Genomic DNA, 22496 nt, shown 5'->3' with positions numbered 1-22496 from the left:
GTGGACCTCCCACAGGCATGCCGCCAAATCTGCATTACAAGCAGACCTTCCGCAGAAAGCCGCCTGACTGCCACCCTCACGGTGACTGGTAGGCCGCCCCCTGCGGCTTGCCGCGCTGGTGCCTGGAGCCACCCCGGGCAGGTGGTGGTGCGTATTGCTTCTACATATGTGCTTGGCTGTATTTCTATTGCAGTGGGAAATCCAGTGAGGGCTGGTTGGTTGGGGGGCACTTGTGGTTACAAGGAAGTTGGAGGGACCAAAGAATGGGAGAAGTGGAGCTCAGGGCTGGGGTGTATCAGTGCAGGGATCAGCTGGCACTGTCCTGTGCAACAGGACAGGGGAAGCCCCAGAGCTTCTGCAGAAGCCAGGCCTGGAGCTGTCCCTGTGCCCAGAAAGGATTAGCAGTGGTGGGTTCTTACCAGGTTAGGCAGCGCTATCATCATGAAGGTGTTCCTGGGCCAGATGTGAAGGTAATTCTCTTCCATGGCAAACTGAAAGGAAAGGACTGGTCAGTGTCTCGTTAGCAAGCCTGTTACCCATAGATCAGCCCTGCAGAGAGGCAGGCAGGGCAGAAGGAAACTGCACTATTTCATAGCTGGGCTGTTTTCCTGTCAAAGAATCAACCTCAGGAGACCATCTAGTCCAACCTCTTGCTTAAAGCAGGACCAATCCCCTGACAGATTTTTACCCCAGTTCCCTAAATGGCCCCCACAAGGATTGAACTCACAACCCTGGGTTTAGCAGACCAATGCTCAAACCACTGAGCTATCCCTCCTCACCCAACTCACTTCTGCCTCTTCCTTAGGGTTGCCAACTTTCTGATTGCACAAAACCAAACACCCTATCCCCGCCCCCTGCCCGAGGCCCCTCCCCCACTCATTACATTCCCCCTCCCTCGGTGGCTCACTCTCCCCTACCCTCACTCTCTTCCGCTGGGGCAGGGGGTTGGGGAGCAGAAGGGGATGATGCTCTAAATGGGGGTGCAGGCTCTGGAGTGGGGATGAGGGATTTGGGGTGCAGGAGGAGGCTTTGGGATGGGGGGTGGAGCCAAGGGATTCGGAATGTGGGAAAGGGCTATGGGTTGAGGCAAGGGGGTTGCGCTGTGGGAGGGGGTACAGGCTCTGGGCTGGGGGTGGGACTGGGGATGCGGGGTTTGGGGTGCAGGAGAGGGCTCCAGGCTGGGGGTGAGGCCAAGGGATTCGAAGTACGGGGGGGCCTGTGGGTTGAGGCTGGGGTGCAGGAGGGGCTGCGGGCTCTGAGGTGGGGCCGGGAATGAAGGGTTTCGGATGCAGGAGGGGGCTCCGGGTTTGTGGGGGCTCAGGGTTGGGGCCATGGGCTTACCTCGGGCAGCTCCCGGTCAGTGGTGCAGTGGGGCTAAGGCAGGCTCCCTGCCTCTCCTGGCCCTGCGCTGCTCCCCAGAAGCAGTCAGCAGTAACTCCAGCTCCTAAGCGAAGGGGGCGAAGGCAGGAGGCTCCGTGTGCTGCTCTTGCCTGCAGGTACTGCCCCCCCAACTCCCATTGGCTGCGGTTCCTGGCCAATGCGAGTGCAGAGCCAGTGCTCAGGGCGGGAGCAGCGCATGGAGCCCTGTGGCCCCCTCGCCTAGGAGCCGGACCTGCTGGCCGCTTCCGGGATGCAGCACGGAGCCAGGACAGGACTAGCCTGTCTTAGCACCACAGCACCATCGATGGGACTTTTAACGGCCTGGTCGGTGGTGCTGACTGGAGCCACCAGGGTCCCTTTTCGACTGTCAAAAACCAGACACCTGGCAACCCTACTCTTCCTCCATTTGCTATCATTAGTGCCCCACCCTAGCAGTGTCCTAGACTGGCTGCTGACATCACCACCTACTGGCTTCCCGCAGCCATGGCAGCACTTCCTTCCTTTTTCCTTCAGCACCAGAGACTGACTGCAGGAGCCCTCCCCCAAAAGGAAAGGAGCTGTCAGTTCAGTGAAAGCTGTGTCTAATTCCAAGCACTGCTGGGAGGGGACGGCGTGCAGAGGGGCTTCAGGGGGTCCTAAGGTCTCCCCCCAGGGATGCTCAGGCATTGAGCAGAGCCCAAATACTCACTGTTTGCAAGTCCTGTGGTAACAAGCAATTGCCTTATGCTACCACCTGTTTTAAAGCCGAGATTAACTGGCTCTACCAGCTCTTACGGAGCCTGTTATAATCTTGAAAACAGGAACATTGTAGTGATGTCTGCCTGAGTCTGCAGGGAGCCTGAAATAACAGCTCTGAGAGGTGGGACCAGCCCCATCCCTTCTCGAGAGCCAACATTCTTAAAAGGGATTTCTAGAAGGGTTGCTGTAGCAGGGACCAGGGTGTTACAGCAAAGCACGGGATGGAGGGTGGCTACTTACATCTCCATCCTTAGGTGGGATGGTCAGCTCCATGTATCCATGAGGAATGTACACATGGCTGTAGTTAAAGCATGTTTGCCGCATAAACTGCTTTCTGACTGTAGAAAAGGCTCCATCGCATCCCACTATGAGGTCACAAGTGACTTCCCTGGGTGTTTGGTCAGGTCTGAACAACAAGAGAAACAATTAGAGTGAGGCTGCAGGACTTTGGCCTGGACCAGTGAACTCCTACAGCACCAGCAGCCAGGGTGGATCCATTTTTCGGTTCTGTTTTTACCCTCTAGATGTATGAAGAGACTGTCTGATCAATGTAGATTTTATAGAGTTCAAGGCCAGACGAGGCCATTGAGTCTGACCCCATGCCTATCACAGGCTGTTACATTTCACCCCAATACCTGTGCTGAGCTCAGTGACTTGAGTTAGACCAAAGCATTTCAGGCCTCAGGAGACTAAACTGTGCGCCACAGGCAGTGAGCAGGAGAGAGCGAGGTGTCACCTGCACCCGCGGTCCTGCAATGGATGAGGTGAGACATGCCCAGGCGATCCCTGCAGGCAGCCTGTGCCTCATGCTGCGGAGGAACCCCAGGTCCTGGCCATCAGTTAATAAGCTCTGGGGGTGGAGTAAAGATTTAGTCTGTAGGTTTTTGAAGTTGGTGTTTGTGAACTAGCCGCCACAGCTTTGTGTAAAAGGCCTCTGTTTACAGGGTGTCCTAGTGCTGACAGCAGCCGCCAGCGTTTCAGGGCCGTGCTGGGTTTGATACCGTACGTCACGCTCAGCTAGAACAGTGTGTATCTGAATACCCAGACAGGTACCACAGACACCTTTGTGCAATGGCCACCAGGTCCCCTCCCAGGAGGACACACACGTCATTAATCTGGCAGACTGGTTGGGTGCTGATGATGCCAGGGTGTGATCCAAGCCTGCCGGGTCACAGAAACCAAGTCACCACCTTAACTCGAGGGAGACGGTCTAGCCAGGACACAGACGGAAAACTAAAGGTGGCAAGTCAAGCGTGTTTGTTACTTGCAGAAACAAGTAAATCCACGTGTCTGGCTTATTGCTGATGCAGTTGCTTTGGCGCTTTTCAGCTCTTCATGAAAACTGCTGCAAAGTCTGAGTCTTCACAAACCTGACATCAGATGTCAACTGGTTGTGAACGGACTTGCCCAAATTGTTTGTTTTGATTAATTATTAGGCAAAAGCTCTATGAAGAGAGCACTCTCAGGGACAGGGCCTGCTTTACCCTTGTAAGGTTAATAGCCCTGATTCAGCATGGCAGTGGAGCAGCTTGTGTCCAAAGTACAACGTAGCATTGGGGTACTTCTCAGCAGCTGTAAAAAGAAAAGAAGTTTCAGTGTAATGGATTGCACACAGCTAGCCCAGAGAGCACCTTTCATCTCTTTGATCAAATTAGATTCCTTCGGGGGGGAGGGGAGGTTATGGTTAAAACTTGCAAAAAGTATTTACTAAGTGCAATACATCCTGGCAACGTATTCTTGTTCACTGAGACAATGGTAATGCCATGACTCCTGTCCCTGCACTATAGGAATCAGCACAGAGACTGGGCCAGTGTGACTCCCCCAGCAGCCAATGGGAGATATGTGCTTGCATCTGAGGGCAGAATGTGGCCACCTAGCTGTATGGCTGACACGTAACCACTTTGTAATATGCTGGAAGTACTGACTTTTTTCCTAGTAATGTTGTTAAATCACTTCATGTTGCATTCCAAATTCAGTGTTTAGTTCAACTCAGTAGAATGCAAATATACTGAAGAGATGGGTTATTTAGCTTTCCTGTCAACTTTCCCCTTACTAATACACAAAGCAGATCATTAGGAACAGTTCAGATTATCTCACCCAATCTTCAACATCCCCCACCATCAAAATCCCCTGTGATATCAGCTGTTTTTTAATGAATGTCTAATCTGTCAGATCAGTTTCCATGTGCATCAGGATGCTGTCTCTCAGACCTAGTGCTTTGGAAATCAGTCCTTAAAACAAATGTACATATCAGGGCCACAGAACTTTGTTTTAAATGCTGCTGCTAGTTTCTTCACCGTGTTCTAGGTGCCAAACCAGAATGCGGGGAGTTTGGAATCCTAAAGCCTACTTCCACAATGGCCACAGACTGGGAGTGAGAGCCAGGCCACATAATTCAGGGCCAAATTTTCAGAGAGGCCTGTTAATTCTGGCACCCAGTTTGAGACAATTAGGCAGCCCCAAAATGAGGCACTCCCAAGTTTGTAACAACTTTTGTAACATTGGCCCTTACTCTCTCTAGTCCAAGTTCATTCCTCTATCAAACGAGCACAGTATTTTCCTACCATAGAGGTGTGTTGGAGGGAGTGGGGGGTTAATGTTTGTAAAATGTCTTTCTACTTTCAGATAAAAAACACTCTAAATAAGTTTTAAGTATTATTCAAGATGTGTCTTCAAAAGCTACATATTAGTCTGTAGTTGTAGACTCAGATAGTGGCTTCTGACTATCATCAAGAGACCCAGAACTCTTGGAGAACCAGAGCAACATTTCCAGAGGAAACCATGGAAACTTAACTCTCTTAAAACTTAAATCAACCTAGCGACGTAGCTCAGAGGTATGAAAACTTCACCTCCTTGAGTGCCCTAGTTAAGCCAACCTAACCTGTCACCCCCACCCCACCCCTGCGTAGACATGGCTAGGTCAACAGAAAAATGTATCTATTGACCTAGCGACTACGGCTTGGGGAGCTGGATTGCCTACATTGATGGAAAAACCCCTTCAGTGGATGCAGGAAGCATCTATACTACATCTCTACAGCACCATAGCCTTTAAATAAGGGCTGTCAATTAATTGCAATTAATCGCCATTTTAATCGCACTATTAAACAGTAAAATACCAGTTGAAATGTATTAAATATTTTGGATGGTTTTCTACATTTTCAAATATATGGATTTCAATTACAACACAGAATACAAAGTGTCCGGTGCTTACTTTTGTTGGGACATGTATGGGTTAAGTAGAGACCTGGGAAGCTGCTAATGTGCTGGCATGACAAAGGCATAAGAAGGCTGTAGTTCTTTGTTTAATAAATAAGTTGCCATATTTTACCCTTCCCTGTTGCCTTTAAGAATTGATAAGTGTTGCAGCTGCATAAAAAATGTGGGGCTCTAAAGAATACCTTTTGGGTAAAGCAGTGTTTTCTCCTCCTCCCTTCCTTTCCCAGCTACATAAACAAGCCCGAGCTTATGGCCCCTTCCTCCCTCCCCTGAAAATTGCTGACCAGGGAAATTTGTGGCAACAAATTATTGCAAAGAAATATATTTTCAAGGTAAAATGCTTGTGTAATATAGGTAATGCTGTGCACAATAAACAGGGTGGGTTTAAACAGGTGTTTCATTACTTACTAAGGGGTTTTGGGGTGTTGTAACGGATGTAGGTGTGTACATACTAACAAACAAAAAGAATGTGCTGTAACTAATTCGGTGCTTCCTGGACAATCGGGTCCAGGGGAACAAGTATCTCAATAAAGAAGCCTGTACTCATATCCACCTCTGCGTCAACCTGCTCCTTCTTCTAACAACTTGATATTATTATTTTAATTACAAATATTTGCATTGCAAAAATAACAAATGAAATAAATAGTATTTTTCATTTCACCTCATACAAATACTGTAATACAATCTCTTTATCGTTAAAGTGCAACTAAGAAATGTAGATTTTCTTTTGTTATATAACTGCACTCAAAATCAAAACAATATAAAGCTTTAGAACCTACAAGTCCAGATGTTCGCATGGCACTGTTGTAGCCGGAGTCGCAAGATATTTACATGCCAGATGCACTAAAGATTCATATGTTCCTTGATGCTTCAACCACCATTCCAGGGGACATGCGTCCATGCTGATGACACTCGTAAAAAACAAATATATAAGTTAATTAAATTTGTGACTGAACACCTTGGGGGAGAATTGTATGTCTCCTGTTGTTTTACCCGCATTCTGCCGTATATTTCATGTTACAGCAGTCTTGGATGATGACCCAGCTCATGTTGCTTGTTTTAAGAACCTTTCACTGCAGATTTGACAAAAGGCAAAGAAGCTACCAATGTGAGATTTCTAAAGATAGCTACAGCACTTGAACCAAAGTTTAAGAATCTGAAGTGCCGTCCAAAATCTGAGAGGGACAAGGTGTGGAGTCTTAAAAGAGCAACATTCCGATGTGGAAACTACAAAACTGAAACCACCAAAAAGGAAAATCAACCTTCTGCGGGTGGCATCTGACTCAGCTGATGAAAATGAACATGTGTCGGTCCACTCTGCTTTGGATCTTTATTGAGCAGAACCCATCATCAGCATGGATGCGTGCCTCTGGAACAGTGGTTGAAGCATGAAGGGACATATGAATCTTTAGCGCATGTGGCATGTAAATATCTTAGGATGCCAGCTATAACAGTGCCATGTGAACACCTGTTCTCACTTTTAGGTGACATTGTAAACAAGAAGCAGGCAGTATTATCTCCCATAAATGTAAACAAACTTGTTTGTCTTAGCAACTGGCTGAACAAGAAGTAGGACTGAGTGGACGTTTTACATTGTTTTGTTTTTTAATGCAGTTATTTTTTGTACATAATTCTATATTTCTAAGTTCAACTTTCATGACAGAGAGATTGCGCTAAAGTAGTTGTATTAGGTGAGTTGAAAAATAGTATTTCTTTTGGTTTTTTACAGTGCAAATATTTGTAATAAAAATAAATATAAAGTGAGCACTATACACTTTGTATTCTGTGTTGTAGTTTTTGAAATTATATTTATTTTTGTAATATTTGAAAATGTAGAAAACATCCAAAATATTTAAATAAATGGTATTCTATTATTGTTTGACAGCGTGATTAATTCTGCTATTGATCATAATTAATATTTTAATTGCATGATTAATCGGGATCAATTTTTTTAATCGCTTGACAGCCCTACTTTAAATCCTTGGTCCAACCTTAGATTCTCTTAGGTAGGACAAAGTGAAAACAGGCTAGGAGCACTCAAAAAAGGCCAGGACACTTACCCGTTAGCAGCTCTTTGTTTAAATTTTCTCTGTCGACGGAGAGAATGTACTGCAGGAAAACAGTTTTAGGAAGTGAGTTTCTCTGAAGCATTTTTTGCACAAAATATTAGGAGGATGACATGATAGGCAGCAGTCCTGCAAACATTGACATGGGTCCTTAACTGTAAGCACATGAGCTGTCTCGCTGAAGATGGGACAAGGCTCTGAACCTTCTCCAGTTTTTCAAGCTGTTTTAGGATGCGAGCCACCGAACTGTACAGAGTCTTCCAGCAGTGCTCTCTTTGGTATGGGGAGAAGTGGAGGGGGCAGCAGGGCTGGGGGAAGGGAATGCTGGGTGAGGCAGGGAGCTGCATGTGTGGACAGCAGGGAGAAAGAATGTGGTGGAGCAGAAAGACTGGGTGTCAGGGCTGGTGGCTGAGAGGAGATGGGAATGGGGTGGGCCCACCGGGGGAGATCGCAAGGCATAGGAAATTGAAGCCATGTTTACACAGTTGGATTGCGAGAATCAAACCATTAGGACAGTTTTTGTGAGGACTCAGGGAAGTTAAAATATTTGTGTTTTATGATTGCAAAAAACATTATAATGTCCCTTGGCCACAAGATATATTTTGCACTAGAGGCAAAACAGCCAAAATATGTACTTTGTTCCATCATTATGGTGCCGAAGGTGCACAGTCCCTTCCCTGAGGGCTCAGAGCCCAGCCCCAGCAATGGAAAATGCAGAGAGGGGGATAAGGAAGGTTTTGTGCATAATTACGGTTAACTCGCTCCCCAGGGCATCCTTTCATCCACACACGCTGAATGCGATCACTGACCATTACAAAGTGCTGTAACACCTGTCCAGTGAACGTAGACAGAGGCCCCTCGACCCAGGGCATCTGTAGAAGGAAAATACCTGGCTCTTTGTTCCATAGGGGATGGAATATGTTTTTCCTGAGGGCGTGTGTATCCTCCTGGCCCGCATGGGGATGCCTTTGGCCACAATCTGAAATCAAAAGGTAAGAGACTTCCATTACCTTCAGCTCCGATACTGAGGCTGAGGGGCCAGTGTGTGACTCCCTGAAGCCCATTAAGTCCAGTGGGACCTAGGCCCAGCGAGTCAGGGATCCCTAATCTGGCCCTGGCAATGTGTGTTGTTGTGACGGAGCAGGCAGTGGGGAGGATTGACTTGAGGATGTTGCAGGGGCGTTTTACTGGGACTGTCTGCACTGGGGATGGGATAGCAGGGGGTGACTTCACTTGAGGGATAATACCTGAGCCAGGAGCGGGGTTAGGGCCAGGTGACACCTTTGCCTGGGAAACTGGACAAAGGCTGAAGGAGGAGCTGGGGGAAGGCTGTGTGAGACGGCTGGAAGGGGTTTCAGTTTGGAGTGGTCTGGGGAAATGGAGGGAACCCCAAGGCTGGGGTCTAAGCTCCCTGCTGCCCCACCTCCAGCAGGACCTGACTGAGGGGTCCTGGTTGTACCTACAAAACTCTGTTTGGAATTATGTTCCTGTCGTCTAATAAACCTCCCATTTTACAGGCTGGCTGAGAGTCATGGTGAATCGCAGGAAGTGACGGTGCAGGGCCCTGACTCCCCCACACTCCGTGACAATTGGTGGTAGCAGTGGGATGTTCTGCACCCTGTGGACAGCGCTTCCTGCAGTAAGTGACTGGGGAGCAGTAGAATGAAGGGGGATTGACAAGGACCAGGTGTGCTGAAGATTCAGAGAGGAGCGATTTCAGGGGGAGAAGGAGCTACGCTTAACCCCTGGGAGTGTGTGACTAGCAAGGAGGGCTGTTGCAGTAACGGGGTCCCCCTGGGGACTGCAATGAGCAGGCTCGGGGTGGAGGAGCCTGTGGCTTGACCCTGGGAGAGAGGTGGTGACCTGGAGAAGGGCTGGCACACTAGGGGTTCCTCCTGAAAACCATGGGGAGCTGAGAGCACCCCACCTGTGAGTGGCCAGTGGGAAGATGCATAAGAAGCACCTTAAGAGCGACCTGGTGGAGCTGTGCAGGCAGAAGGGGCTGCGCATTGGGAGGTTCACCAAAGAACAGCTGATTGCCCAGCTGGAGGAGGGAGATCACTCGAATGAACTGATCCCTATCTCTGAGGGAAGCAGCCTGGCAGATGCAGGGCAGGTACCAGTATCTGTCCCAGCTGGAAGTGGTCAGATGGCTGCTGAGGGCTTCCTGGGACCCCTCCTACCTATGCCTAAGGGAAGGGCTGTGAGGAGCCAGGCAAATACCAAGGGCACCGTGACCCCTGCAGCCAGCAAGGGATCCTCCCAGCGGAGCTCCCCATCCCTGGCACTGAGGAGGCTGGAATGAGAGAGGGAGATAAAACTGAAAGAGCTGGAGTTGAAGCAGCAGGAACTGGTGGAGAAGGAGAAGCAGAGACAGCGTGAGCTGGAGGACAAAGAGAAACAGAGACAGCATGAGCTGGAGGTGGCAAGGCTGAGGAGCAGTGAGCCCACGGCTGCAGTGAGTGATGCAGGGCCCAGGACTGCATGGAGATTTGATAAGTGCATCCTGGCCCGGCGTAAGGAAGGGGAGGACATAGATGACTTCCTGAATGCCTTTGAGACGGCCTGCGAGCTGCACTGGGTTGACCCTGCAGACAGGTTCCAGTTTCTCACCCCTACTGGACCGCAAAGCCATCGGGATGTATAGCCGAATGAAAGGGGCAGAGGCAGGGGACTAGGAACCGTTTGAAAAAGCCCTGCAACACGAGTTTGGACTGACTCCCAAGATGTACTGGAAAACTCCTGATGTCACATATCTAGAACTGGTCCTCCAGAGGCGGGGATACGCCCACAAGTGGGCAAATGGGACCCAAACTAAGGAGGACTTGCTTAACCTCATTGCACTGGAGCAACTGTATGAACAGTGCCCATCCAGCCTGAGGCTGTGGTTGGTGGACAAAAAACAAGGGAACCCATGACGTGCAGGGCAGCTCACGGTTCTCAGGTTACAGGCTCAGGTATCATTCCTCAAGTGAAGTCACCCTCTGCTATCCCATCCCCAATGCAGACAGTCCCAGTAAAACGCCCCTGCGACATCCCCAGGTCAATCCTCCCCACTCCCTGCTCCATCAGAGATGTGCTATGCTATAAAACTGCTGCATCTCACTGAGACAATTAGCTGCCAGCTCCTTCTAATAAAAATCCCTGGCAAGTTGGTTTGGCTAGAAAAGGTCTGTAAAGCCCCCAGTGCCGGTGCGGGAATACGAGCCAAGGTGCTGCACTGGGATACGAGCTGTGCATGACCTGGGCTTTATTCTCTCCTCGGATCTGAAACGGCACAAGCCTGAGCAGTGGCAGTTAGACCCCACTCCGGCAGGGACAGGGCTTGCACTCAAGCAGGCTGTGTGGAGCTCATGGCATGCCACGTGCCTGAGCCAAAGCCCAGTGAGGTCTGTGGAAAGGATCTGACTTCCATGGCCTTTGCAGCAGGCCCTAGGCTGAGGATATATGGGAAAATTCAGCTCTATCCCTGGCTGTCTTGGGGCCTAGACCTGAAAATCAGCCCCACTGTTCTGCTCCCTGGCACCACTGCCGCCACGAAGCATTACTACGCATGATGCTTCCACTGACTTCATCATACTTGCCCTCCCCCCGTCCTTACTTCTCCTAGGGCTCTCGGCTGCCGTGAAGAGCAAGTGCTCTCTCTTTCTAGGTCCCCTGGCCCAACAGCAGAGTGCCAGCGGCATGGCCTCAGCACACGCCTGCTCCTGGGGAAACGGGACTCGCCCTGCCAGGGTCTGGAGCTCTGCAGCAGAGGAGCGCCAGGCATCTGGCATGCAGGAGAAGTGGTGATTATCTCAGGAGGCCGTGCCAGTGACCAGCTTTGGTGTGTTAACATCTCCCGGGCAATATTAGGCCTGTTCCTAGGGCTTCGAGCTGCTCCCAGCCAGACAGCAACTGAAATGAAACCTGTGCTTGACAAAAGGTCATCAGACATTCGCTTAAAAATACTCGAGAGAGGCAGTGAGGCTACCTGCTCTTCCATCCCAATGGCCTTGAGGGCCTGGCGTCCTCTGTGAGACAGCGCCAAGTTAATGCTCCTGCCACGAGCAGCTCTGGTGACGCGGATATCTGAAAGGAAACAGTAGCTGCAGTTTGTCCCTTGTGCGGCCATGGCTCGTGCACAGAGGAAAGGCTGTGCACATGGCATGAGGCTAGCCAGGCAGAAGTCTAAGCAAAGCTTTACGCTAGCCTCCGACAAGACCAGGAGTTTATTTACAATCAGCTTCCAAGACGACGTTCCTGCAGCAGCACAAACACTTCCCACCAGTGGCAGTCCTGGTGGTTTGCTCCAATGCCATCCCGGAGACATGTGCTTGTGACCTGAGGGGGCTACACTATGGCAGGAGACTGGCCTCCACCACGCTTTCTGCCTCCCAGTCCAGTGGCACCTTCCCCCACCCTTCCCCAGGGAGACTCTGGCACACTCCTCACTTCCTGGAGGGCAAGTTATAGCCTACTAAGGACCTGACCTTGCCCCCTTGACCCCAGCTGAGCAGGACCTTAGCCCAGGCCTAGCCCCATGAAACCCATGGCGTTCCTCTCAGGGCCAAAGGCCACTCAGCATGAATAAGGTAGCAGACACAGACCCCAGGGGCCTGGCCCCAGGCAATGGAAAGACTCCTCATCACTTCAAATCAAGCCCTTAAAGCATGCACATTTGACGCTGCTGTGTGAGGTGAGCCCAATCCTGCAGCCCATGCTTGGCCCAGGTCCCAGTGGCTCCAGAGGGAGGTTGACTGAGTGGCGCGGGTCAGTAGAGGCCTGTTTTTAAGGTGAACTATCCTCTTGATTCTCCCATTGAGGAAACAGAGTACCCCCCTCCCCCAGGCTGTGACCTTGGCTCTCTGAGGGTGGCAGTTCAGTGATGCTGGAGGGCCGAAGAGGGTGTGACAGAGATTTGGGGTTGGCTTTGCTTCACGAGTGTAGCTGTAATTTCAAGTCAGTGTTTTTCTTGTGTGTGCCTGGTGCCTGAGCGAGGTACCAAAGGTGCTCCCAGACTGCAGCACCAGCCAACACACCCTGGAGTGAGTCAATTCAGCCATTCCTTTGAACTGTTTGACCTGTTTTTGACAGCTGCACTGTCAGTGGTAAACCACCTTTGTGTGTGTTGTTGGCTTTTACAGAAGCGAATGCACACTCCCTCCACAGCTGTGGCTGGAGCTGAGTAACGTGAAAACATGAAACCCTGCATATAAAAACCAAGTTCTATTTTATGCTACATTCAGTATGTCCATTTCCTCTGCAATTCAGCTTATGCCAGCTGAGCTGAGAGCAGCCAATGAGCATCTTGCTGCCCCCAGCCCTGTGGGAACGGGGGGCCGCTATCCTGGCCCTAGCTCAAGGAGATGGGCAGCGTAGTGCAGAGTGGGCTCTGAGGCCTGCCTAGGGCAGAAGCCATGCTGAATGGGACCCCATAGAGAGCTGGAGAAGAGCCAGTCAAGGCAGCATTTGGAAAGAGTCCATTGGAAGAGCTTAGAAGGTGGACTGGACAGGGACACTAGACTGCAATTGAATCCTGAGGGGAAGGAGCCACCGGCCTCATCCCAGCTGTGCAGCAAAAAGCAGCAGCATTGCAGAGGCTTGGTTAGCTGTTTTTAAGGGTGGTTGATCAGCATGGATAAAGCAAGGGGAACCAAACCAAACCCGACTCACTTCCTCTTTGGTTGAACGTACACTGGGGGATCTCGGTCTCAGAGTTTTCTGCTGTGTTGTGTCCCAGTCGAATAGGACTCATTTTTTCAGCGAAGCATATCGAGAGCTCTTCACAGCCATCAGTGCTTACCTCCACCAGCTGAATTATGCAGGCTGGAATGCCTAGCCAGATCACTGCAGGGCCGCCCAGAGGATTCAGGGGGCCTGGGGTCTTCGGTGGCAGGGGTCCTTCCACTCCAGGACCTGCCACCGAAGTGCCCCAAAGACCCACGGCAGGGGGCCCCTGGCACCGAATTGCCATTGAAGACCCAGCACTTTGGCAGCGGGTCCCGCTTCGGCAGTAATTTGGCGGAAGGGAGTCCTTCTGCCCCAGAGCGGAAGGACCCCACCACCACCAAATTGCCACCCCAGGCCCGGAGTGGAAGAAGCTCCAGTGGCCCAGGACCCACAAGAGTTTTCTGGGGCGCCTGGAGCGAGTGAAGGACCCCACTCCAGGGGCCCGAAAAAACTCTCGTGGGGGCCCCTGCGGGGCCTGGGGCAAATTGCTCCACTTGTCTCCTCCCCGCTCCCCGGCAGCCCTGGATCACTGTGCAGAACAGCTCAGGGCTGAAAGTGGAAGTCTTTGCAAAGTCTTTTACCAAAGAGGTACAGCCCTGTGCACAGTCTTTGTGCTATTGAGGAATGGATTCAGAATAGGTTTGGCACCCCCAGCATCCCAATCCTCTGTCAGTGTCCTACAGCAAACCTGGTGATGTCCTCAGGCAGTGTGGGAACAGAGGGGCAACCTGGGGGCCCATCAATGGTAGGGCCCATCAGGTGGTTGTGTATTCTTCCCAACCCATTGGCACCTTGGCCTCATAGCTGGGCACTTAGTTTCCAGTATGACCTAGGAGAGCATAGAGGAGTCAAAAGCTCTGGGTGGCAAATCAGCTTTACTAACTCCCCTGGACAGACGAGCCCCTGATCTTTGCCTGGATTAGGTGCTGGTTAAACATCTGTGGTGTCTTCAGTGCTCACACCCAGACTGAAGCATGCCTGGCTGAATGTGTTTGTCCGGAGCACCCTACATGAATCCTACAGTTTCAGGTGAGCTGGGAGACCGGATGTTAATATATGCTTGGTGTTACTTCTGTGCAAGTTGAGGTCCCCCAGCACAATGGCAGTTTCCTCACTGTGACGGAGAGTCCGTAAATTAGTTCCTCCTGGGAAGTTGGCAACATTCCACCTACAGGTCTGCAGAGCATTAGGTTTGAGCTAGGGACAGCAGGAGCAAGGGCTGTGCAAGCTTCCCAGGTAACTGCCAAGCTGCTTCAGCCCTGACTGGCGGCAAGTCTTGTCCACCATAAGCAGAGTCCCTTTGCAGAGTGGTTCTGGAACATGCACAATGTTAACTTGGACAAGGATGAGACAAACCTAGGGTGCTTTTGCAACCTAAGGGTGTAATCCTGCAAACATTCAGTACTGAGGGGTGGCGCTGTGAGTAGCTCCATTGGAGCCTGAAACTGCCCTGGTAAAACAAATTATGCTCAGTCGTAAGCTTCGTGACGACATATGACTATTCAGCTGACCTGGACTCTGTTTTAAAGGAGAAGCAGAGCAGCATCAGCAGCATGTAATGGAGTTCCATCAGATGTGATTTTTAAGTCAACTTCTAGTTCCTGGTACAGGAGAACCCAAGCTAATAAATATCACACGTGTTTATTTTTTTCAGTCTATTCTGAATACGTTTAGCACTATCTACTAATATAGGTGTCCATTCGCAAAAGGTATGGTGTAACCATACTCCACTTTCCTAGTTTTTCTTAATGGCTTTTAAGTAACCAGTAATCTTTGCAATTTTTTTGGAAATGAACCAGGGTAGTGCATGTGTTTGCCTCTGGGGCAAGAGGGGTCCCCTTCCTCAGCAAAAACATACCTGAGCTGCTCATAACATCTCCAAGGAAGAGGGTATGCATTGTGGCACTATTTGCTGCAGTCAAGGATGGCTCTAGGTTTTTTGCCGCCCCAAGCAAAAAAAAAAAAAAAACTTCCCAGAATGCCGCCCCAAGCACATGTTTGGTTTGCTGGTGCCTAGAGCCGGACCTGGCTGCAACTTACCTTATGTTGCACCATCAGCTGAGACTACTGTCAGGAATTGCAAAAACCAGGGTTTTATCCATATCCCTCTAATATTAGCTGGTCTTTTGCCAATCAGTTAGATGCATGTATGGGTTAGCACATCTGTGAGCCTCTAGGAAGATCCCAGGTTAGCTCTTGGAAGTGCAAAGACTTTGTCGGCTCACTGCTGTAGCTGAGAAACTGACTCAGCACTGCTGGGTATTCATTCACTCGTATGAGCATATCCTCTTTTTTCCTGATGCTTTGTGTATACGAGTCTGTACTCACCATTACCACTAGCCTCGTCCTTAGTGAAAACTTGTTAGAGCACTTGTTACTTTTACAAGTTAAACACAAGCCCTGGGTGCAATAACTTCCTCATGCAGCATCTGTGCCTCTTGCAGGTCTTTCTCCACATAGCACTGGTAATGAGGGGAATGGAGTATCAAACCTTGCACGACCTTCAGCCTTGACAAACCCAGAGAGTCAGCAAATAATTCTACAGCGTTAATCAATCATTCACTGCCAGTGTTCTGGTACAGCTTCTGCATCAAGATGCACATCCTGTAAGGAGCCCAATTTTCAAACTTGGGTGTTCAGATCAGCCCTTACAATAGGTGCATAAAAAGAAGGGCACCTGTAAGTGCCACAGTTCTGACAGCTGGGTTCATCATGTTACGAGCACATTTGGAAAGGTGCATTGCAAAGTAAATGCTGGCGTTTCAATCACTTATATTCAGAGCGAACCTAAGGAAATATGCTAAAGTCACATTTTCAGATTCTGTTTGTTCCACGGTCTTTGCCCATAACATTCCTTTCCCCTCCCCACCTCACCCCCTTTAAGGAGGTGGTGGAAATAAAGAAGTGATCAGATTACTAATAGTGTAATTATAGTAAGACGGGGCTCACCTTCTCTGGCTTCATACATATCAACTTGGAACCCTCTTCTTGCAAAGAAACAGACATTTAAAGCACCCACCTACAAGAGAGTTACAGAAATACATTACAGTCATAGAACAATTTCCTTGCAGAGACTCTGAATGTGCTTTGCAATTATAAACATGCAGCATCACTGACAGGCAGCTTCTTATAGAGGAGACGGTGACAACCTACTGGTACACAGCTCAGCAGGACACGGGGCATCTTGACCATGTACCCGAGAGACCTCTTCTCCTAGGAAAAGTGCCCTAGAATCCCTAACATGCATACAGGGTAGCTAGGACTCGTGGTCAAAGTTCCCAACCAAAGATCCCTACACACCAAGTTGCACTGAAATTTAGGCCTTGTCTACGCTCAGGCACACACACCCGATTCAGCAAGCAGTGTAACTGCATCAGTGCTGACTTCTACGGGTAGGCAAGGGCAAGCTGGAGTTTGCACCAATTGTCAAGCCCCTGTTTACCTACTGTGAGAGAATTTAGGGTGTTTCTCTTGTGAGCTGACTCCAGGGAACCTATGACTGGCTAACTTTGCCTAGATGCACAAAGTGCTACAAAGGCAAATCTAGATCGTATATCGCCCGTACACCATGCTTTTGACTGTTGCTGTGACCTAAGTGTGATGGTACCTCCCATAAGGCTTTCTGGAAATATGCTTATGAATGTGTATATAACATAACTAGAATGTGTTTTATACTACATATGCCATGTAATATCTCTCTGTAAAGGTTATGATCTACTGAATCTATTTGTATGCATGTATCATTTTTGTATTCAAAGTTTTGAATACTGGCTGCCTACTTGTTTGATCCTAAGTAGGGTGTAGTGAAGCAGTTGGTCAGGTTCCTGAGAAAAGACTATTCTCAGTAAGTGCCCAATCAGGAAACACGTAAGCCAACAATGAACTTGGAGACACTAATCCACATCTGGGCTTTCCCAGGAATGTGGCTTGGCTGGTAGGAACTCAATCATGCATGGACATGTGACTTGCCCAGGTGACTCCAAAACTCCATCTTGGAGCTGGACTTTGCATAGGAGAGAGGAGGGGGTCTCCACCCACAAGAGAAAGTCTATTTAAGCCCATGGGAGACCCCTCCATTTTGTTGTCAGCTGGCTAAAGAGAGAGCCTCCCCAAAGGTACCTGAAAGACACTGAAACAAAGGGGTGTGAGTGATTGCTGGACTCAGACTAAGAGGAAATTAGTCTATAAAAGGAACCATACTGGAACTGGTAAGATCTTTCTGTATTCAGTTTCTTACTGTATTAGACATAAACTGGCATGTTTTATTTTATTTTACTTGGTAATTCACTTTGTTCTGTCTGTTACTACTTGAAACCACTTAAATCCTACTCTCTGTATTTAATAAAATCACTTTTTACTTATTAATTAACCCAGAGTATGTATTAATACCTGGATGGGCAAACAGCTGTGCATCTCTCTCTAACAGTGCGAACAATTTATGAGTTTACCCTGTATAAGCTTTATACAGGGTAGAATGGATTTATCTGGGTTTAGACCCCATTGGGAGTTGGGTATCTGAGTCTTAAAGGCAGGAACACTTCTGTGAGCTGCTTTCAGGTTAAGCCTGCAGCTGTGGGATGTGGTTCAGACCTGGTTCTGGGTTTTCAGCAAGCTAACGGGTCTGGCTCAAACCAGGCAGGGCGCTGAAGGTCTAAGGTGATAGGGCAGGAAAGCAGGGGCAGTAGTAGTCTTGGCACATTGGGTGGCAACCCCCAGGGGGTTTCTGTGATCTAACCCGTCACACTAAGAACCTCTTAATGCCAACTAGCAAAGTCATTCAGAGCAGTTACAGGAATTTCCTGCATCTGCCTTGAACATTCCTGTTCACCAAAGAACGATCTCAAGTGAAAGCTGGAGTCATACTGGTTATGAATAGCATCACGAAATGTATGTGCAGATACTGAAAATATGTTCTCAAAGTCTGTGTCAAGATACTGGTCACAGCAAAGGTGAAAAACAGTTTTTCTGTCAGACAAGAGCTGTTTATCCAGCTATCAGTTTATAAGGAGATGCAGTATTGTCTCATTCACTAGCAGTCTTGTATCACCCGTCTGGACTGCATGCAAATGAAGGACTGAGGGGATTTCAGGAAAAGAAACTAAGAGGAAGAGAAAAACAGCAGATGTGGGGGAAGAGAGAACCCTGTCTGGAGCTGCACATTAGAGGTTTGCTCCACTCTATGTGTGAGGCAAAGACGACATGCTGGCATCTTTCACTGAGAAAGTAAAAGGCCAGTGACTTTGCTTCATGAAAAAGGGGGCTCAGCCAGACTTGGCTGGAAACACTAGAGAGGACTGTGATAAGCTCTTTTAGACAAAAGAGTAACTCGGTAGTTATGTTTAGTCTTTAAAAAGCGTGTTAAGATTTGTTTTATATGTAACCCTTTGTTTCCAGTATTCTTACTCACTATCACTTGAGTCTCTAGTCTGGTAATAAATGTAGCCTTGTTGTGCACTACAAATATATCTCAGTGCCGGTGTGTTAAGCAAAGTGCTGGCCCTGAGTTGAAGCTCACAAATTGGCATGCCCTGTTCCTTCGGGAACAGCAGGCCTGGTCATTCGGTGAATGTGCGGTGGAGAAGGAGCTGGACACTGCAGGAAACATGCTGCGCATTCAGGCATTGGCGTGTGCCTGTCGCTACCTGTACGGAGAGCAAGGCCTGCGGAGCCCTGGAAGGCTGTGCTGGGCTGCCAGAGGCTGGTGGTTTCAGGGCACCGAGCCCTGGCAGGCACAGACAAGACTGCTTCATGCGAAAGACAGATGGTGGAGAGGTGCCGAACAACCTGGGAAGCTTCCACAGCTGCTGCCCTTGTTTTCTGTATATCCCTCATCATTGCCCTGTGTATTTTCCACAAGGTCTGCTACAAATCCGCGCCAGGAGACAACCCAGACCCTTTGCTACAGGGCTCTGTTCCACTGACCTGGCTAATCAAGGAGCAAAGATCTGGGAAACACGTCAAATCTGCCTTCATGCTACTGTTCCCCACGTATGTTATACTACAGCATTTGATTTGAAGTTCAAGGAAAATGGAGATCAACTTACAATGGGGAGGAGACATGAATTTCATTATTGTTGTTATTTCTTTCTTTGTATTACTGTCACGTAGGGGCTCTAGTCCTGGGCCAGGCCACCCACTGTGCTAGGTGCTGCACCAATGCAGAACAAAGGCAGTCCCTGTGCCAAGATGTGCACAATGTGCCCAAGATGTGTATAAGACAAGAGACAACACATGGATACAGACAGATTGGGGGAGTACAAGGAAACAGACAATACCATCTAACAAGACCAGAGAGACCCAGCACGCGGGAAGGAATGCACCAGCAGAGTGACTTGTGTGATGGCATGAAATGCACATTAATGGCCACTATTCTTTGGATGGGGGGGGGGGGTTAAATAGGAGGGGATGAGCTAACTGGAAAGACAAGGGAGGAGGACAGGGCTGGGGGGAGGGTCGGGGTGGAGTGAAGGGGGAGGCTATGGGGTGCGGGGGATGTTTGCACACATGCACAGGGCAGGGCACTGCAGCTAGATAGGATGGCCCACCACCCTGTTCCCAGCTCTCCCGAGGCTTCAGCAGCAACAGGATTGGCTGGGGCTGGAACCATCTCGTGACGCTGCCAGAGGCTCCAGCTCTGTAGCAAATATGAGCCCTGCATGGGGGAAATACTCCCTCTGATTGGCCACCTGCCCCACTGCTGTGCCTCCTGGAGCAGAGCAACCAATCAGAGCTGTTGTAGGAAGAGTTCTTTCTCCCCCTGGGAACCCAAAGCTGTTCTCACAGGAAGGGAGGGGGGAAGTGAAGAGCCAGCAGCTCAGGGCAGCCTTTCCCCCCCCCCCACCCCAGAGCAATGGGGATGGGACGTTTCTTCTGCTCCTCCCTCCATCGTCCTGCACACCACCTGATAGGGGCAAAAGGGGACAAAGAGTCCCTGCAGCTGCCCCCCATCGTCAGTCCTGAAGGGGGGAGAGGGGACTCTGGTGCAGCACAGGCTTGGGGTGTGTGTGAAGAACCCTAGCACAAGCACTGGGGAGTTTTGGGGAGGGCAGGATTAATATCTGGGCAGGCAATGGACAGACATGGGGTGAGAGTTCCTGCAGAATCCCCCTGCCAATACATTCATTGTCACCTCCATTCCCGGGGTGGGCCAGGGGAGTTCAGCAATCGAGGCAGAGGGGTAAATGTTAGGCTGAAACATCTGTAACAGCTGCAAAGGGGTGGAGATCTGTGTAAGGCAGGGGTAGGCAACCTATGACACGGGTGCCGAAGGCAGCCCGTGAACTGGTTTTCACTGGCACTCACACTGCCTGGGTCCTGGCCACTGGTCCAGGGGGCTCTGTATTATAATTTAATTTTAAATGAAGCTTCTTAAACATTTTTAAAACCTTATTTACTTTACATACAACACTAGTTTAGTTATATATTATAGACTTATAGGACGAGACCTTCTAAAACCATTAAAATGTATTACTGGCATGTGAAACCTTAAATTAGAGTGAATAAATGAAGACTCGGCATAGCACTGCTGAAAGGTTGCTGACCCCTGGTGTAAGGAAACAGTCAAGTCACTGTTATTGTTGTTGTCGTTTAAACGTTATTTAGGCAACACTCCAAATCCTGCTGACACGGTTCTGGGTTGTGTTCGGTTCAAAGTTTGTTCCTTCTGTGTGTGAAGCTGACTGGGAGCTGTGACTAGCACTTACAGTCAGCATTTTGCTGTGTAAACTTTCTGAGGAGCCAGAACGTGGCCTGTGCTGCTTCCTAGAGTTCAGCTGCGATGCAGAAAAGGGGCCTGCGATGGCAAGACTTTGTCCCCAGCACTTGTGAGGCAGACCAGGGACTGCCGCTTGTTACCCTGTCAGACGTCAGCAACCCACATCCACCGGGTCCCATGCAGGGAATTTCCTCTGGGAAAATGGCAGGGACAGCGTGCAGCAACTGTGGCTTTTCACACCCAGTCCTGGCACTTGTCTCACCCTAGTGTGTTACTCGTTCACAAGCTTTGTCTGCCTAAAAGAGGTTCTTCAACAGCCTCTCTCGCAGCTCCCCAGTAGAAAGGTCCGACCCAGCAAACACAGCAATGCCTGTGGTGCAAAGTCCTGTCTGCACAAACACACTAGGGTTCAGTAGCTCCACTGAACCCATTCTAGCTTCCAGGCTTCTTCGAAAAGAGCTGGTGCCTTAATGAAGGCAGAGGGCCAAACAGTAGCAGCGAGGTTTAAACTCACCAGCTGAGGGGTTATTCCCTTCAGTTACAAAGCAAATTGTTAGGCGCAGACCAGCAAATAGAGCTGGTTGCATTTCAAATGCTTGCAGCTATTACTAGCAGCTATTCCCAACAATCAGGCCTCACCCAGGGGCAGCTGCCTTGATCAGAGGAGCCCAGTTTTATCAGTGGTAGCTGCAGCCTGCCCAATGATTTTCACTCTGAAAGCTGGGCCTGAACTGACCAGTTACACAACCCAAACACCAATCGCTTTGCTACAGCTCTTCACATTTTCAGGTCTTGCTAATGATTTGCCCAGCAGTCTGTTCTCATCCCATGCCGCAGTCCTGGATCCCTTCTGAGCAAACACAATCAAACCACAGCAGAGATAAGGGGGAGTTTCTTACCAGACCACCTCCAACAATGGCTACTTTCCCCTTCTGAATGTCAGCGGAGTTCATGATTGCAGCAGTCTCACCACAGCATGGCTTTTGCAGTCCTCTGTCCCCTGAGAGACTAGTGACGCTGCTCACCCTGTTACACAAATGTCTGTATTTGCCAGAGAGCAAATAGAGGGGAGGGGAAGTAGGCTGTCTAATCATGCTCTAATTCACCTTCCTTGGTTAATATTCAGGTTTTACTCCAACCTCAAACTCACAATTGGATCAGCTCTGACCATGTGACAAGGCCAGATCCAGCCAGAGGGCCCAGCTCTACTCAGGTACCTGCGGGGGGGGGGGGGTGTTATTTACAGTGGTGGGTTGCAAACACAAAGGTAACTTTGAAATTTCCAAGAGTCTATTGCCTGACTGCTGCATATGTAATGCACACACCTTCTGGAGTGATGTTCTGGCCCATCTAGTGGGGGTGGGGGAGAAAAAAGAGAGAAAAAAAGTCTGCTCTACCACCTTAGCTCATGGGCAGCTGGCTCTTGGCTCATGCTGTAGGGCAGGGGCGGGCAAACTTTTTGGCCTGAGGGCCACATCCAGTTTCCAAAATGGAATGACGGGCTGGTTAGGGGAGGCTGTGACTCCCCAGACAGCCAGGCGTGGCCTGGCCCCCACCCCTTATCTGACCCCCCTGCTTCTTTCCCCCTGACTGCCCCCCTGGGGCCCCTGTCACCATTCAACCACCCCTGTTCCCTGCCCTCTGACCACCCCAACCTCTATCCACATCCC

At 49.6% G+C, this 22496-nt stretch overlaps 1 protein-coding gene across 1 annotated transcript in view; it reads right to left on the bottom strand.

Moving 5' to 3' along the window:
• Positions 1-21779, bottom strand: part of KMO (kynurenine 3-monooxygenase) — a 41709-nt gene extending 19930 nt beyond the window's left edge. Inside the window, exons 1-8 of the mRNA XM_050916546.1 lie at positions 21726-21779; positions 16062-16131; positions 11374-11471; positions 8290-8379; positions 7395-7443; positions 3603-3690; positions 2359-2524; positions 420-491 (exon numbers count right to left, since the gene is read on the bottom strand). Of these exons, the coding sequence (XP_050772503.1) occupies positions 420-491; positions 2359-2524; positions 3603-3690; positions 7395-7443; positions 8290-8379; positions 11374-11471; positions 16062-16131; positions 21726-21779 (687 nt within the window). The remainder of the gene's footprint in view (positions 1-419; positions 492-2358; positions 2525-3602; positions 3691-7394; positions 7444-8289; positions 8380-11373; positions 11472-16061; positions 16132-21725) is intronic.
• Between the last annotated feature and the right edge of the window lie 717 nt (positions 21780-22496).

The sequence above is a fragment of the Gopherus flavomarginatus genome, chromosome 10, assembly GCF_025201925.1.
Source record: "Gopherus flavomarginatus isolate rGopFla2 chromosome 10, rGopFla2.mat.asm, whole genome shotgun sequence".
In the NCBI taxonomy this organism is placed as follows: Eukaryota; Metazoa; Chordata; order Testudines; family Testudinidae; genus Gopherus; species Gopherus flavomarginatus.
The sequence above is the reverse complement of the archived record's forward strand: the minus strand, read 5'-3'. Positions and strand labels throughout refer to the sequence as shown.